Consider the following 15,518-nt stretch of genomic DNA (forward strand, 5'->3'; position numbering starts at 1 on the left):
TAGTAATGGAGCACACAGGCCTCTAAAACTACACATTATGGATGCCGTGAAGACAGACATGGGAAGTCATGCTTTTCTGAGAGAGATAAAGGAGATGCTCACTGACTTAGGGCCCCTGTCAGGGTTCACCACTGCCCAACCAGAGGTGATTTGCACTGAGTGAATTCTAGATCTGGTCACACATCACTGCAACTAAAGTATACTTAAAACTGTCACAAATTTACAAATAAAAAAATTGGTTTCTAAGTAGTTTGCATGGCAAATGGATAAATTATACAGAGCCATTTTACTTCACTCAGCTGTGCTTTCAACTCTTTACTCTTGCCTTCCAGTTTTGAAATAAGTTGCTATGTCAGCTCTTATAGGACGAATGCGACATACAGCCTGAACAGGTCGCCAGTCTATTACAGGGCTGACAGAACCCGGAGTATTCGGAGAGAACCCACACAAGGATTAGAAAGTAAGGGACAATCTTAGGTGACTTTGCTTTACCAGCAGCTGCTCAGCTAATGCACGATTCCACTGTTCCTGTTAGTAGAGGGTCTGCAAACAGAAAAAGGCTTAAAAGATATTTAGTTCCCAGGTGACTTCTCAAGTTGAGTAGCACCCAGACATGTTTGGTCTAAAAGCAGCTAGCGTGTCTCTAATATGGTTCTCTGGGTCAACCTTGTGACTGTAAGTGGAAAGAAAATGGGGTTTTTCTGACAAAGGAGATTGCTTAACTAATTCAGTGCATTTGTTCTACTCTACTCTGTCAAACCATCTCTAGATTACATGTGACACTACATTCAGCACTAGGTTTTAATATTATTGGTAAGGCTTCCGACTGGGGGCCAGCCCGCATTAAGCATTGTTTTCACAGCTGGAACTGTGTTGCAGAGTTTACCGGAACAGCCCATTTATCAGCTCTTTCAGGGCCGTCTCTTTGATTACAATGTGGGACCCACTGATCTCATGAGGTTATGTTATAATTTGCAAAATGGTTATTAACTGTGGAGCTGTGAGATCGAAACAAGGAAACCAAAGTGGAGGGAACTGAGATAGTTGCTGTTTTGCTGTTTGTTGTGCCAACCCTATATGCTGATGTATCTGGAAGAGTTTTTGAGTCTGTTCTAGCTTCTGACAGGATGTTGGGTTTTCAAAAGATGATCTTTGTTCTGAGTTAACAGGAAGTTTTGTATTCATCTCAGAGAAGGCTATTCCTGAGATCCAAACATGCCCAAAGTAAGCTACTAGTGTTTTTAAATTAAAAGAAGTAACAAGGATGGAACTAACAACTTTAACTGGATCAGAAAAATGATTCAGAGGCCTAGTCGTCAAATAATCTTGTGGTTGATAGTTCTGGTCCCAATCTACTATCCTTGCTAGGACCTTTTCCTCTTCAATGTGACAAATCTCTGTCCCCTGAGATTTTTTTCCAGGCTTCAGTAAACCAGCTAGTGCGCTGTGCCAAAGCTGTAATTTGCCTGGTCAACCACCCCCTTCCCCTTGCTCTTCTTCTTCAACCTTTCTTGTGGATACTCAGTGTTATCGGTTATTGCCTCAGATTTTAGATTTTGTGGCTTTAAAAACAGTGGGTGTGGTTTTTGCTGTCACAGCAGATCCAACGCCTATAAATCCTAAACCATGGGGAATTGTTTCTCTGTACTAACACCAGGATTTTAATTGGCAGCGTCAAATAAAACAGTGTGTTTTAATGTGCTGACATTACAACATTTGCCAGTAGCATCATTACAATTAGAAACAGTCGTAAAGTCTCACTTCTAATGTGGTTTCTATTGCTCCATTACTTTGATTTTGAACGCTGACATCCAATATGTGTGTTTTATGTGAAGTATTAAAATTTAACTCAAATTCCTGTAATATGAGTTATGGTGGGTTTTACATGTACACGGAAATGAACAAACTTTCCAGAAGCAAAATTAAAATGAGAAACATTTAAAGCACAAAACATTTCACTGTCACAGTCCATCAGTTGTCTTGGGGAAAAAAACACATTATATGATTGATTTGGAACTAGTGAGTCTTCAGGGGAAAGGAGATATTGGCTTTGTTTATTTGAAATCTGTTCTTGGTTTTGCTGTAGGGGAACACTGGTTGCTATATTGTATAGTACAATTACAGCACCTAGCTTGAGGGACAAGTAAATTACAATGTAATTGGACAGATGATGTGAAATGCCCCATGGCTTTATATCGACGTCGCAGATGGTTGATAAATAACCTCCTGAGCTGAGATACTGTGTGTGTATGCAAGATAATATCTGAGAAATGACTGAAGATATATCCTGTAAGATGATGAGAATTGTTGTTTCTAAAAGGTTAGATTGTTTCATCGTGCACTCACCTTTGCCTAAAACCAAAATGGGTTTCCTGAGTGCGGTTTTGTGCAGCATGTGCATGTGAGAAGAGGATGTGTGTTTGTGTGTGTGTGTGTGTGTTCCCACACTTTGACCTAAGCTGGGAATTTTATCCGACTGAGTTACAGTTCCACAGCCCCTATGCAATTGTAATTGCATTAGTGCAGTGTTGATTTTTTATTAGACACCTTTTCCCAGAGTCCCCAGGCTCATTTTCCTTATTAGACCAAGTTTGGAAAGACAATACAGAGCCTCTTGTCGCAGAGTCCCTGCAGACAAAACTTCATTCCAAACTGAGCTGAGTGATAAGTGGGCAGAACTGAGATCACTGAGGGGATTTGGGAAGGAATGCTGCAGGCTGCCTGTGTGTCTGCCTCTGTCCTGTGCACACGAGTATGTTTCAATCTAGCTGACAAACAAAATGTACTCGAAAATCTGTAAGTGTTACACTTATTATTATAATACTTGAATAATCTATTGGTTATCCCATCGATTAATCGAGTAATCGCATAAGAAATTCTTATTCTTAATAATTATTGTGTTATTAATGAGCAATAATAAATATTCAAAAGAGAAAAGAAACAAAAATTACAGTGCTTTAAAGTTTAACAACTGCAAATAACTCAATCCTTTGATTGTTTTTACATGCTACATTCAAATAAATGTTTTTAAGAAAACATTTTCTTAAATGCAAAAATATATAAATAATCTCAAGTACAATGAAACTCAAGTAAAGTACAGATACCTAAAATCAATTCTACTCAAGTACTGAAGTGTTTGTACTTCTGCAGCTCTGTTTTTAGTCGTGAATGTGGGTGAAATGCTCACGTTTACATCGTTTAATACATCGGCGCGGTACAGAGCCATGTGTTAAATGAAGCATCGCAGCAAAGAATTTGTGTCCAGAATTGTTTATTATCGAATTCTTTGAATTGCTCAATGAAACGTTGCAGCTCTAGTTACAATGCAATGTTCCCCTCGTGCACGTTAATCCCCTCTGCTAATTCGTGTTTTGATCAAGTTAGAAAAGATGGATATTTAATACTACGCTTGACTGGATCCATTTTTGGGTGCTGGGCAGCTTAAATGTAGGAGCATCAAAGTTTACTTTACACATTGGAAATGGATGTTTTAGTGATAACGTTTGATCGGATAATTAAAAGTGATGATGTTCACAGGGAATAACTCTAAGTTCAGTTTGTGCAGGTTAAAATGAATGAGCTCTTACTTATTTTTGTTTATGTATTTATTTTAAATAAACTGCTACAAGCTACTCTTTCTAGAGTACGCCCTCTTCCTCCATCAATGCGTTTCCCAATAATTGCCACTTACGTACTGAACTACTAACTGATTTGCTGAGATGAGGGTTGTCCCACCTGTCCCTAAAAAGTTATCAAACTATTACAAGTAGGAAGGATGTTAACCAGTCGTGTTGTTGTGCTGGGAATAAAACCTTTAGAACTGCTATTTTGTGACTTTTGACGTTATTTTTACCAGGCTTGACTGGTGATCCTGTAAAAGAAGTTGTGTCCCATTGGATAGTGTAACAGAATATATAATTCCCTCCCAGTTGAGAGACTGTCTTGCAGATAACTCGCTGGTGGTGTATCAAAGATGGTTGATAAGTGACAGGACACATATTGCCAAGGATCATTATTTTATGTTACTACGTTATCACTCAAACAATGTGTAATATCGCCATGGCAACTAGAGCCTATATATGGGGAGGGTGGCTATATCGGTCAATATTAGCCATTTACCAATATCCTGGACTAATTCATGTGTCTAAAGAAAAAAAATATATAAAAATTATATTGGATTTTTAAATCACCAAGTATCTTTATTGATTCCAGTCTTAAAAATCCTACTCAAAACACTTTGGTTATTGTGTTATTTAAGTCTAGGATCCTTCTGTATCTTTGTTTCTTCACCTTTCGTAATTTTTTTTGTAGTTTAGTTTTTGTTTTTGTAGGATTGATTTGGCATTTTTAAATTACCAACTAATATCACTGGCTGTTTTTTTTCAGACCCAACTGGTTCAATCTGCATTATCCAAATATTTACATGACCTGATTTCAGCTGAACACCTGGTAGATGTACCAGTTGTATGTTGTCTGAACAATACAAAAATAAACATATATTGACAACAAAATGAGAGCAGATGCTGGGCTGAAAACAAGCAGACGACAAAAAGAAAAAGATGAATGGGTTGCACATCAACGGGGCTCCAGTTCTACCTTTTTATTGCACCACAAATATGAAAATTCAAGCACAGCTGCTCTCCACCAGTTTACTCAGCTGGTGTTGTCACTGTCAATGGACCCATAATCACAGTATCCAAAGAGGCAAATTTGTGTAGCCAAAACTCAGAAAGGACTAACAAAGTGTAAAAAAAAAAAAAAAAAAAAGTAATCCCCTAAAGGACATGGACTTTTGTTTCTGCCCCACGTGCCCCAGAATGTGGACTTTTGTAGCTTTTTGTTGTCTTGGAAATCAGTGCTGAAGGATTACTGTGTCTGTGAGAAAATTACACTAAATATCAATAAAATATAATCAAAATATGACCCCAAGTTCCTGCCCAACTGTCTGTGAGTTGATTGGTTATGTATTTTGGTTCAAGCATTGTTTTTAGCTGTAAAAGGCAGCTGATCATTACATATATATGTAGTGGAGCATTTTGCAATCCCACCTAGTTTTGGTGGAGCTGTGGACAGGTAGACAGGAACGTGACTCCAGATAATAACTACGGTACTGCAACTGTTTTCTTGCAGAAAGCAGACACAACCCTAACCTGAGATTATTTTAAGATGCTTTACATACATGCTTTAACTTCAACCTAACCTTCTCAGAGACATTTCTTCAGCAAACACTACCCAGCTCATTGACTCCTCCCCCTCCTTCCGAGCCCAGAAGACTTGTCTGACATACGTCTCATTTCTTCTCTCATGTTGGAGAATGAGATGAAATTCCTGGTTGGATTCATTTCTTTCCTATACTTGTATTGTATAACATTTTCTCTTAATAAATTAAATTGTCTTTTTAAAAACTGCATTTTTTATTTACTTACTTTCTGAACAATGTGACAAATATGCCAACAAACAGGACAAACACTTTTTCACTGCAATATTAAAATGACTTTTTGCTATCTGAGAGTAGTGTGTGTACCTGAAGTGAATGCACTGATCGTAGTCATTTCATAATCCAAAATAATAATAATAAAAAAAAAAGGTTGCATTTGCATTTTGATACAACAGTACAGGAGTACAACAAAATTGCTTGCTGGTTAAATATGTATTGATTTATAAAATTAAGCTGAATTTAAGTCTTTGTTAAAGACTGAAAAAGTCTTATAAAAGTTTGTGTCTTCTTTTGATGCTGATGATTATATGTGGCTGTAAAATGTAATGTAAAAACGATGCATTGGCAGACCAATGCTTAAAATCAAAACTTGAAACTCCTTTCTGAGAAACGGTTAAAAGGTCATAAACACACCCGACACTGGATGAGCAAAGATTGCGGCATCTCTCCCTGTGCATCAAGTGATCAAATCTTCACACTTGACTGGCATAACTGATTAAGACCTTACAGCCTTCATCAGCGTATAGGCTGAAGGTTGAAGTTCTGCTATGTCAACAAGTCTGTGAACATTTATGAACCTCCTTGGCCATTGAGCTATTGTGATGCAAGCTGCAGAAACCATTCTGGACAATCGTGGGATGATTTTCTTAATTATTATACTGCAAAAACATTTCAACCCCTGGCTATTTCCTGTTTTATTTATTGATGGCTGAACTGACTTTAAAAGCTTTTTTTGCCCTAATGGGAAACATTAGTTCTCGATTTCTGCCTTCATCATTCAGTTTTTAATTTGGTAAAAATATGCAACACACCGGCTCGTCGGGTGCGCTTCCATCTCTGCTTTTATATTTATCCATTTTGTCGGCATCGCTCTAGATCTCCGTCGCTGTCTCTTGCTTTTACCCTGTCACCATTTTCCCATCCATCAGTCTGATTGTCCAGATATAGACGTTATATTTGCTGTCACAGCTCAGATGCCGCATGGACAGCAGTGAGTCACAGCACTATTTTCCTCAAGCTGCTCGCCTCGGCTCCGTGTGCCCGAGAGTTTGCCAGCAGTGTCACTCACTAATCTTTGTAATTTTGCTGTAATATGTGTCCTGGGCCTCAGCTTTTTCTTCACTGCTGTGACACCTGCTGCTGTACAGTCTGACAGAACACGAATGACATTGAGTCTCTGACAGAGCAGCGCTCACCCAACAGTGTGTTCTCAGTTCAACACTTTGCACAGATGAGTAAATGTGCATCTATGTGGAAGACATTAAAAAATGTTGTGATGTTGATTAGGCGAAAAGAAGAAATGTATTGTAATAAAACTATTATAGTTCTCTGCATGTATGTTTTTAGCCAACCTGTATGTGTGTGGACGTCTAATACTGTGTTACCCTGGCACTTCAGTACAGTAGCCCATTCAACTCTCATTTTAAGTGGTAAAATTAGCCACCCTAGCAGCTTAACAGAGCAAGACTCTAATTCATTTACAAAAGGCTGTGGCAGAGAAGATTCATTCACCTGCTAACTGTTTACTTCCCAAAGGCGTCTCTTCTACCTTTCTGTTGCCTGCATTACTAATGAAAAGACTGTAGGAGGGAGCTTTCATCAGCCAAAGTGTAACAATAGTTAGTTTCTGGATAGCTTTAATTTAATTTAACTTAAAGATAGATTAAGTTAGAGTCTAGACAAACCAGCAAGCGGTTTTGTCTTCAGCCCTGACACACAGAGAGAGAACCGACCTGTACTTTTACACCAGTGACATTTGTTAAAACTATCGCCATGAACACTCTGAGGTCATCGTAGGTAATAAACCAAATTCTTACCCTGTCCTAACGCTATTTGTTTTTACCCGAACTCTACTTTTTTGGAGAGAGGAAATAATAAAATAGTTTTTGATGGATTTCAGTTAGAATTATTATTTTCTTTGTTCTGCAGTGCTAAGACTTGAAAGAAGAATTTAATAAAAACAAAAATGAAATATTCTGGTGGCCTAAGGTGAGAGTTGGGGTTATCACCAGTGATGACTGTCAACATGAGGTTGACAGTTTTGAGATGTCTGATGAATTATTGGTTCAAATGCATGAAATCCAGCTGAGACTGGATTCATCGATTTCCAGTATTGTAGTTGATAGTAAGACCTTTTATAACTCATTAGCCTGCGCTTTACTTTAGGATTAGTGGGGTTAGTAAAATAGGATACTAAACTTAAAATTGAATCTTTCTTAACTTTTCTCCCCATAAAGATAGGTTTTGACCTCCTCCCCTGTAGTCTTAATGGTGAGCTTTGACACCTCGGTATATATTAATAAAGACGTGGTTTGATGACCATTTAATGACCACCTCATTCCAAGAGAAGCCCTTGTAAGCTGTATAAGCAGAGGTCAACCTCACTAACACCCGGTTATTTTGTTCAGGAATCAGGCCAGAAATATGACTGAACCATTCAATTCAGAAAACAGAAACAAGGGTTACCCAAAGTAGGCGTCCAAGGCGGACAAGTTAAATATTAAAGAGAAAAACATTGATTTCTTACAGTGAACATCTCAACATATTTACTTAAGCATTTAACTAAACTTGAATACAGTTTGTTGGAGTACAGTTTCCACTGGGTCTGTAGTGTACACCGGTCAATCATCATCATAAAACCACCTTCCTTCTATTGCGGAGGTCCCTCTCATTTAGCCAAAGCAGCTACATGCTGACATGTTGAGATATGGGGGTGTTCCATCATAATTTGGTCCTTGTCAGAGTTGCCCAGATTCTCATATTTGTCCATTTCTTTGGGCTTCTGTCACATCAGCTTCAAGAACTGACTTTTCGCTTGCTGTCTAATGTAATTCACCCCTTGACAGATGCCATTGCAACAAGATAATCAGTGTTAGTCACTTCACCTGTCAGCGGCCTAATCTTTCGGCTGTTTAGTTCATCACCAGCCACCTTGCTTCTTGTTTCTCACTTATCCTAATTCCTGTTTGTTCCTGCTGCCTGCTTTTGAATTTTCTCCTTCCAAAAATTAGATGACAACTAAATTGCAGTCTCATATCTGTACATGACATACAGTTGTGGTCAAAGGTTTACATACACTTGTAAAGAATAGAATATAATGGCTCTACCGAGTGTCCTGTTATTTCTAAAACTCTGATTTTTCTCTGATAGAGTGATTGGAACAGATACTTCTTTGTCACAAAAAACATTCATGAAGTTTGGTTCTTTTATGACTTTATTATGGGTTAACAGAAAAAAGTGATCACATCTGCTGGGTCAAAAATATACATACAGCAGTGCTAATATTTGGTTACATGTCCTTTAGCCATTTTCACTTCAATTAGGCGCTTTTGGTAGCCATCTACAAGCTTCTGGCAAGCTTCTGGTTGAATCTTTGACCACTCCTCTTGACAGAATTGGTGCAGTTCAGTTAAATTTGATAGCTTTCTGACATGGACTTGTTTCTTCAGCATTGTCCACATGTTTTCAATGGGGTTTAAGTCAGGACTTTTGGAAGGCCATTCTAAAACCTTTATTCTAGCCTGACTTAGCCATTCCTTTACCACTTTTGATGTCTGTTTGGGGTCATTGTCCTGTTGGAACACCCAACTGTGCCCAAGACCCAACCTTCGTGCTGATGATTTTAGTTTATGTTGAAGAATGTGAAGGTAATCCTCCTTCTTCATTGTCCCATTTACTCTCTGTAAAGCACCAGTTCCATTGGCAGCAAAACAGCCCCACAGCATAATACTCCCACCACCATGCTTGATTGTAGGCATGGTGTTCTTGGGGTTGAAGGCCTCACCTTTTCTCCTCCAAACATATTGCTGGGCATTGTGGCCAAAAAGCTCGATTTTTGTTTAGTCTGACCACAGAACTTTCCTCCAGAAGGTCTTATCTTTGTCCATGTGATCAGCAGCAAACTTCAGTCGAGCCTTAAGGTGCCGCTTTTGGAGCAAGGGCTTCCTTCTTGCACGGCAGCCTCTCAGTCCATTGAGATGCAAAACACGTTTGACTGTAGACAATGACACCTGTGTTTCAGCAGCTTCTAATTCTTGGCAGATCTGCTTTTTGGTGATTCTTGGTTGACTCTTCACCCTCCTGACCAATTTTTTCTCAGCAGCAGGTGATAGCTTGCGTTTTCTTCCTGATCTTGGCAGTGACGAAACAGTGTCATGCACTTTATACTTACAAACAATTGTTTACACTGTTGCTCTTGGGACATGCAGCTGCTTTGAAATGGCCCCAAGTGACTTTCCTGACTTGTTCAAGTTAATAATTCGCTTTTTCAGATCCATGCTGAGCTCCTTTGACTTTCCCATTGTAGCGTTTGTGGGCGTTTCTATCCAATGAGCCCTATTTAACTGGCCTAAGAGAAGTCACCAGCTGTAGTCACTCATAATCACTCACAAGAAGTTAAGAGGCCATGCTATGAAGCTCAGTTCACTGACAACTTTCTAAGTCACCAAAATTGCTAATTCATGTTGCTGTATGTATAATTTTGACCCCGCAAATGTGATCACTTTTTTCTGTTAACTCATAATAAAGTCATTAAAGAACCAAACTTCATGAACGTTTTTTGTGACAAAGAAGTATCTGTTCCAATCACTCTATCAGAGAAAAAAAATCAGAGTTTTAGAAATAACGGGACACTCGGTAGAGCCATTATATTCTATTCTTTACAAGTGTATGTAAACTTTTGACCACAACTGTAGGTATGTACCTAGAATCAGATGGCGATCAGCCTAGTTTAACTGTGCAGAGAATTGATTCATTGTGTCTCAAGTCCTCAATAAACTACTCCCTGAGATGCTGTTTTACAATAGCAAAATCCATCTTTTATGATCATGGCACGGTCAAGATCACCAAAAATTTAGGCTAGTGACAAATTTCAAATAAAACAAAGCAGTCTTTACTTTAACCTGCCCCCAAATAGCTTATGCTATTGTTTTTAAAAGGCTTCCCAAACCTGAGGAAATGTAATATAGAACAAAACAAGCATGGAGGGAGTAGTTATTATGCTAGGGAAGTGTGATGAAGGTAAGGTCATTTTAATCAAACTAAATGTATGTGTGCATCTCTTTTTAAGCTCTATCCTGTCCGTAGCCTCTCAGATTGTCATTTTCTTCCACCATTAAATTCAGTCTTCTCATTTCCTGCCTTGCTCTTTTTAAAATCTCTCTCCTTTCATCCTCCTTGTCTCACTTCACGAATGCTTGTCGTTTTTCTTCTTCCTCCTCCAGAATCTTTCCCTCCTGTTTTCTGTCCTTACCCAACAAGCGTCTCTAAATCCATGTCCTTCTGTTCTCCTGTTTCTCTTCTCCTCGAAAACATTCGTGAAAATGTAATGTGCATTTAAACATTACTAAATCACAGTCATTTTGTGCCATTACAATAATTGCCATAAACAAACAAGACCATTACAGGAAGATTTGCATCTCCTATGAGCCTCCACAAAGCATTTTGCATTATGCGATATTGGCTGAGGTCTGCCATAAAATGTGCGGGAGTGTTTCACAAGAACAGGGTGCTGTTTCTTTTAGCCTAAATTGAACCAAAACATTCAGAGTGTCTGGTAATGGCAGATGGTGAAAGAACGACAGAGAAAATTGCCTTCATCATGTTTATCCTGAGAATGTGTTTCTTGAAAGTATAAATTGTGTAATTACTGAGTTTCTCATGTTTAAACAAGAAAGATGAAACATAGACAAATGTTTAGTCATGTTTAGTTTATTCATATTAGGAACTAGTAGCCTATTATCTGTCATTTGAACAGAAAAAAAGTACATAATGTACAGAATCTTTCACCCACTTTCTCCTTGGTGTGAAAACCTATGTAAACAGCACCAGTGTTGAATACCTCAACCTTTCCACAGACGACTTTGTTGTCTCCTAAAGCCTGGACTGAATCATTACATTACATGTAATGTTGAAATTTTGACAACTTGTTGGGCATAAGAAGTCTGCAAAACTATATGAAAAGATGCTGAAACTGCTTTTCAAAATGAGCCACATGCATTTTTCTTTCCTTCTTTGCTGGACAATTTTGACCCATTACCATCTGAGGCAGCTGAATTCTTTATGCAATTCACAAGATCACGAGAATCCCTCTTGCCAGGTCAGCGAGCCCTGTGTCATTTCCATTTAGTCCAAGCTGCTGATGTCTCAGAGATGCACACAAGGTGCAAAAGTGTGACCAGTCTCACTCCACACACATCATGTTTGAACCAAAAACCCAATCTTTTGAAAAACTTAACCAACGACTTTTTGTATGCATGGATAAATAACTAGTAAAAAGTCTTATAAATGTCTGGTTTACCTTTAAAATAACCTTACATATTTATAAATGTTCTACACAGCATTTATTAACTTTTACAATAAAAGAGATATAATAATCTTCTACAAACTGATTGGTAACCAGTCAGCAACTCAAATAAACTGTCATTTTATCAGTAAGAATACGTTTTAGTTGTTCTCTCCCTTCAAATCTTCTGTAAACGTTGGTCTGCTTGCAAACTGACACTAACTTTTGTCTATAACTTGTCCCTAATCATCCAAAACTAAATGGCTCTAAATGTTGGTAATTAAATGTGTTAATGTTTTTCCAGTTCTCTGTACTTGGCACCCGAACACACCATGTTTTTTTGGCAATAGTGAGACGGCTTGGTCACCCTGAACTCATCAAATGTGGATCCTTGTAAAGTACTCCTTGGCTTGTGGTGTGTAAACCCAAACACAGCTAAACAGAGCGAACACAAATTAAAGGGCAATACTCAAAGCACCCAAACGCTGTGGCTTTCTCTATTGCCACCCAGTCGGCTTCCAAATCCAGACTTTATCAGGCTGTTAAAAAAGAGTTATCTGTGTCCAGTTTTGCCATTGCCATCGTATCAAGGCTCTAATGGAAGCCTTTTTGCATATCTCTGTGCTACCAGTTGATGGGGACACTGCAGTTTTGTTTTAGACTCTGTGATGAGGATTTGTTGGATTTTCCTAAACCATCCTCTGTCAGTGTGAGAGCAGTAGCTAAAGTTAAACTAAAATGACACTGAAAAGTGAAATGAGTCATTGCTCTGTGTCTCATTAAAGCAACAGAGAAAAAATGTATTCAGTGACACACCAAGCTGCTGTAGCATGGATCATTTCCTATCTTATATGACTTTGGAAGAAAGCGCCACATAAACGAGGAGAGCTTGTGTATTAATATGCTGATGGATGATAAAATCAAAGCATTCTGTTGTCTATTATACAATCAAGATACTTTTTTTTTTGTCATCATGACAAAATTGTTTTTCTCCTAAGCTTTTGTTTTTAATTGAACTTTGTGGAGCTGCTGTGGATTCGTGAAAGAAACACAAAAAGCAGATTTGCTTCAAGTGAAAATATGAAAAAAACGCATATATTATTGCTGTCTCTGTGGATGACGCCCTTCCTGTGTTGTTATCCGTTCATGGCTCATGTGTCCTTCTATTTATGAGTCTGTCTCTTTTGAGTCCATCATGGCAGCTTTTGGAGATGGCACTGCATTTCCGCTCCTCTGGCTCTTTGTAGTCATATAAATATCTGCGCGTGTGTGTGTGTGTGTGTGTGTGTGTGTGTGTGTGTGTGTGTGTGAGGGAGAGGAGGTTGGTGGGGTCTGAAGCCAAAGAAGTCACAGAGCCCCGGGCGACTCTCAAGAGAAGATGGACACTTGCTTCTACACCAGTTTTCCTCCATGTACATACACATGCAAACACCCGCACACCCAACAACCAACCGACCAAGATACACGCGCGCACACACACACACACACACACACACACACACAACTGAATCAGTTTGGGATATGCCAAAACAAAAAAAAATCCCTTTTTCTGGTTGACTGAAGGTTCTACAGTCGTCTTGAAAGCCTCCTCTCTTCCTCTCTTCCCTGGGGCAGTGAGGAGAAAACAAGAGTGTGTGTGTTACTGCGTGCGCGCGCGCGTGTGTGTGTGTGTGTGTGTGTGTGTGTGTGTGTGTGTGTGTGTGTGTCGGTGTGTGTCTGTGTGTGTTTGTCTTTTAAGGAGAAAGAGACAAAAGATGAAGGTGGAGAAAACACAATAAAGGCTCTTATTAAAGCAGAAAGGGCACATTTCGACTTTCCAATTCAGTTCTAATCAAGTGCTGCGCCACACTAAATTCATCATTTGTCTTCCTGCTTTTGGCTGAATAATTGGATGAGATGCATTATGATAGATAATGTGTTGCGCGGTCCATAAAGTGGCCATAATGCTACCGAGAGACTATAGAGAGTGGTGGGTGCTGCACAGAGTATAAAGTGTGGCTCTGTGCTAGAATGACAGACAGCTATTATAAGACAGCATCGAGTCATTTTGTCCTGATAAGACACACTTTGTCCAGGCTCTTAAGCCTTTGAAAAGTGGAATACGCTTTGCTGTCCTTGGATGGGAGTACTCACCCTCAGTCATGTCAATTTGTCAATTTTGTCCTTTTCTCTTTCAATGTTTCTTTTTTGTCCCTTTACAGTCATCCATTTAGTGACAAATGACTTCTTGTAAATGTCTCTCTATCTTTCGCTCTGCAGGGAGATGAAGTACTGACCGTCATTAAAACGAAGGCTCAGTGGCCTGCGTGGCAGCCTCTCAACCTGTAAGTATATCTACAGTGTCAGTTTTGCTCAAGGGTGAGATGCATCTTGGAAAGATGTGGTTGGAAATATTGAAAATTTAAATTGAACCTGTGAAACATCAGCCATAAAATCAAATTCTTGATTAAAGTTTTTGTTTTACTTTATTATTACCTAATTATTTGTGTATTATTTATTATTTACCTTAACATTGTATTAGCTGACAAAATGATAAAAAAAAAGAACCCCAATCAGAGACCTTGGGTATCCTGAACATAGTTATTGACTTTTAAACCTTTTTTGATCATCTGGGTTAATATGACGTTTGACTCTTCTTCTCTACAAAATAGACAGATGGAGCGCTTCAGACACAATAGGCGATATAAAGAAGGTCAAACAATTTAAAAACAATAAGCAACACTGGTTGCAAATAAGAGAACAGTGTTGCAGAAAATTCTTAATCTTTTGAGTTTACAAGTGAACATATTTATTTTACTGTTTGTGTGAAAGCTGAACGTTGGAGTGGAAAATTCGAAACTTGAACATTGATTATAGGCTATTTGATTCATTCAATTCAAAACAGTGGAAATCAATTTAGTTCTTCACTCGATCAAAGTGAAATTAATTGTATTTATTGTTTTTTTTTTCTTCTTGCTGATAGATGGCCTACCTTTAGTTAATAGCAGTGTAGAATGAAAGCAGCAACTTTGGACCAAGCGAAAACAAAACAAGAGGACGCTGCTAATAAAGTTACACAATTACACAGTGAATTTGCATTTATTATTATATTTACAAAATACAGCACCACAGTTTTTGCCTTGGTCGTATCATTTTATTTTGTTGTATTTATCTGCGACACCATAAAGGCCGGTCCGTGAAAATATTGTCTGACATTAAACCGATTGGGGACTGCTGCTCTAGAGGACTGAAAGTCTTTTTGCAGCCACAGGTATCGCCACCTGGTGGCCAATAAAAGGCTGTCAGGTTTTAGCCACTTCCATGTTGGCTTCACCTTTGAACCAGAAGCTCCATCCATCCTTTATACCATCTGTTTGTGACTCATACAGTTTGCCCTGCTGCAAGGTTCCATTTGTGTTGATACTAATGTGTGGCTTACCAGGTAGCATGTGTATTCCTTCACCAGGAAATATATACTTGTCTTACAACATGTCCCCAGGAAAGAAAACAGTGAAAATGTGGTGCTTGGAGCTGATATTAAGCCAAAATTGGGACTGGGTTATGTGTTTACCGTTATTTATCATGTTGAGTTAGCCAAGTTTAAAGGGAGTCTCCATTAGGAGACAAATCTCACTAGCCCATTAATCTCACTTCCTCGTACATTATACGTGCAGTATTTGCTAGGGAACATTTAACCAGACATAATAGTGCCGTTTGCATGTTTTTTTTCCTGAATGTAAAATGTTGTCCCCATGTTTATGTATCTTTGGCTTGGCCAACTCCGGCCACTGTTGTTGGTAGGTGCACCGTTGTTTTGCA

General features: G+C 38.7%; 1 protein-coding gene across 1 annotated transcript in view; it reads left to right on the plus strand.

Moving 5' to 3' along the window:
* The window catches only part of spon1b (spondin 1b), a 134,569-nt gene that overhangs the window by 84,363 nt on the left and 34,688 nt on the right, over nt 1-15,518 (plus strand). Inside the window, exon 7 of the mRNA XM_085464736.1 lies at nt 13,980-14,044. Within this exon, the coding sequence (XP_085320862.1) occupies nt 13,980-14,044 (65 nt within the window). The remainder of the gene's footprint in view (nt 1-13,979; nt 14,045-15,518) is intronic.

Source organism: Copadichromis virginalis, linkage group LG7 (genome assembly GCF_057382275.1).
Source record: "Copadichromis virginalis isolate Kocher_CV1m ecotype Utaka linkage group LG7, C_Virginalis_male_GT1.1, whole genome shotgun sequence".
Taxonomy (NCBI): Eukaryota; Metazoa; Chordata; class Actinopteri; order Cichliformes; family Cichlidae; genus Copadichromis; species Copadichromis virginalis.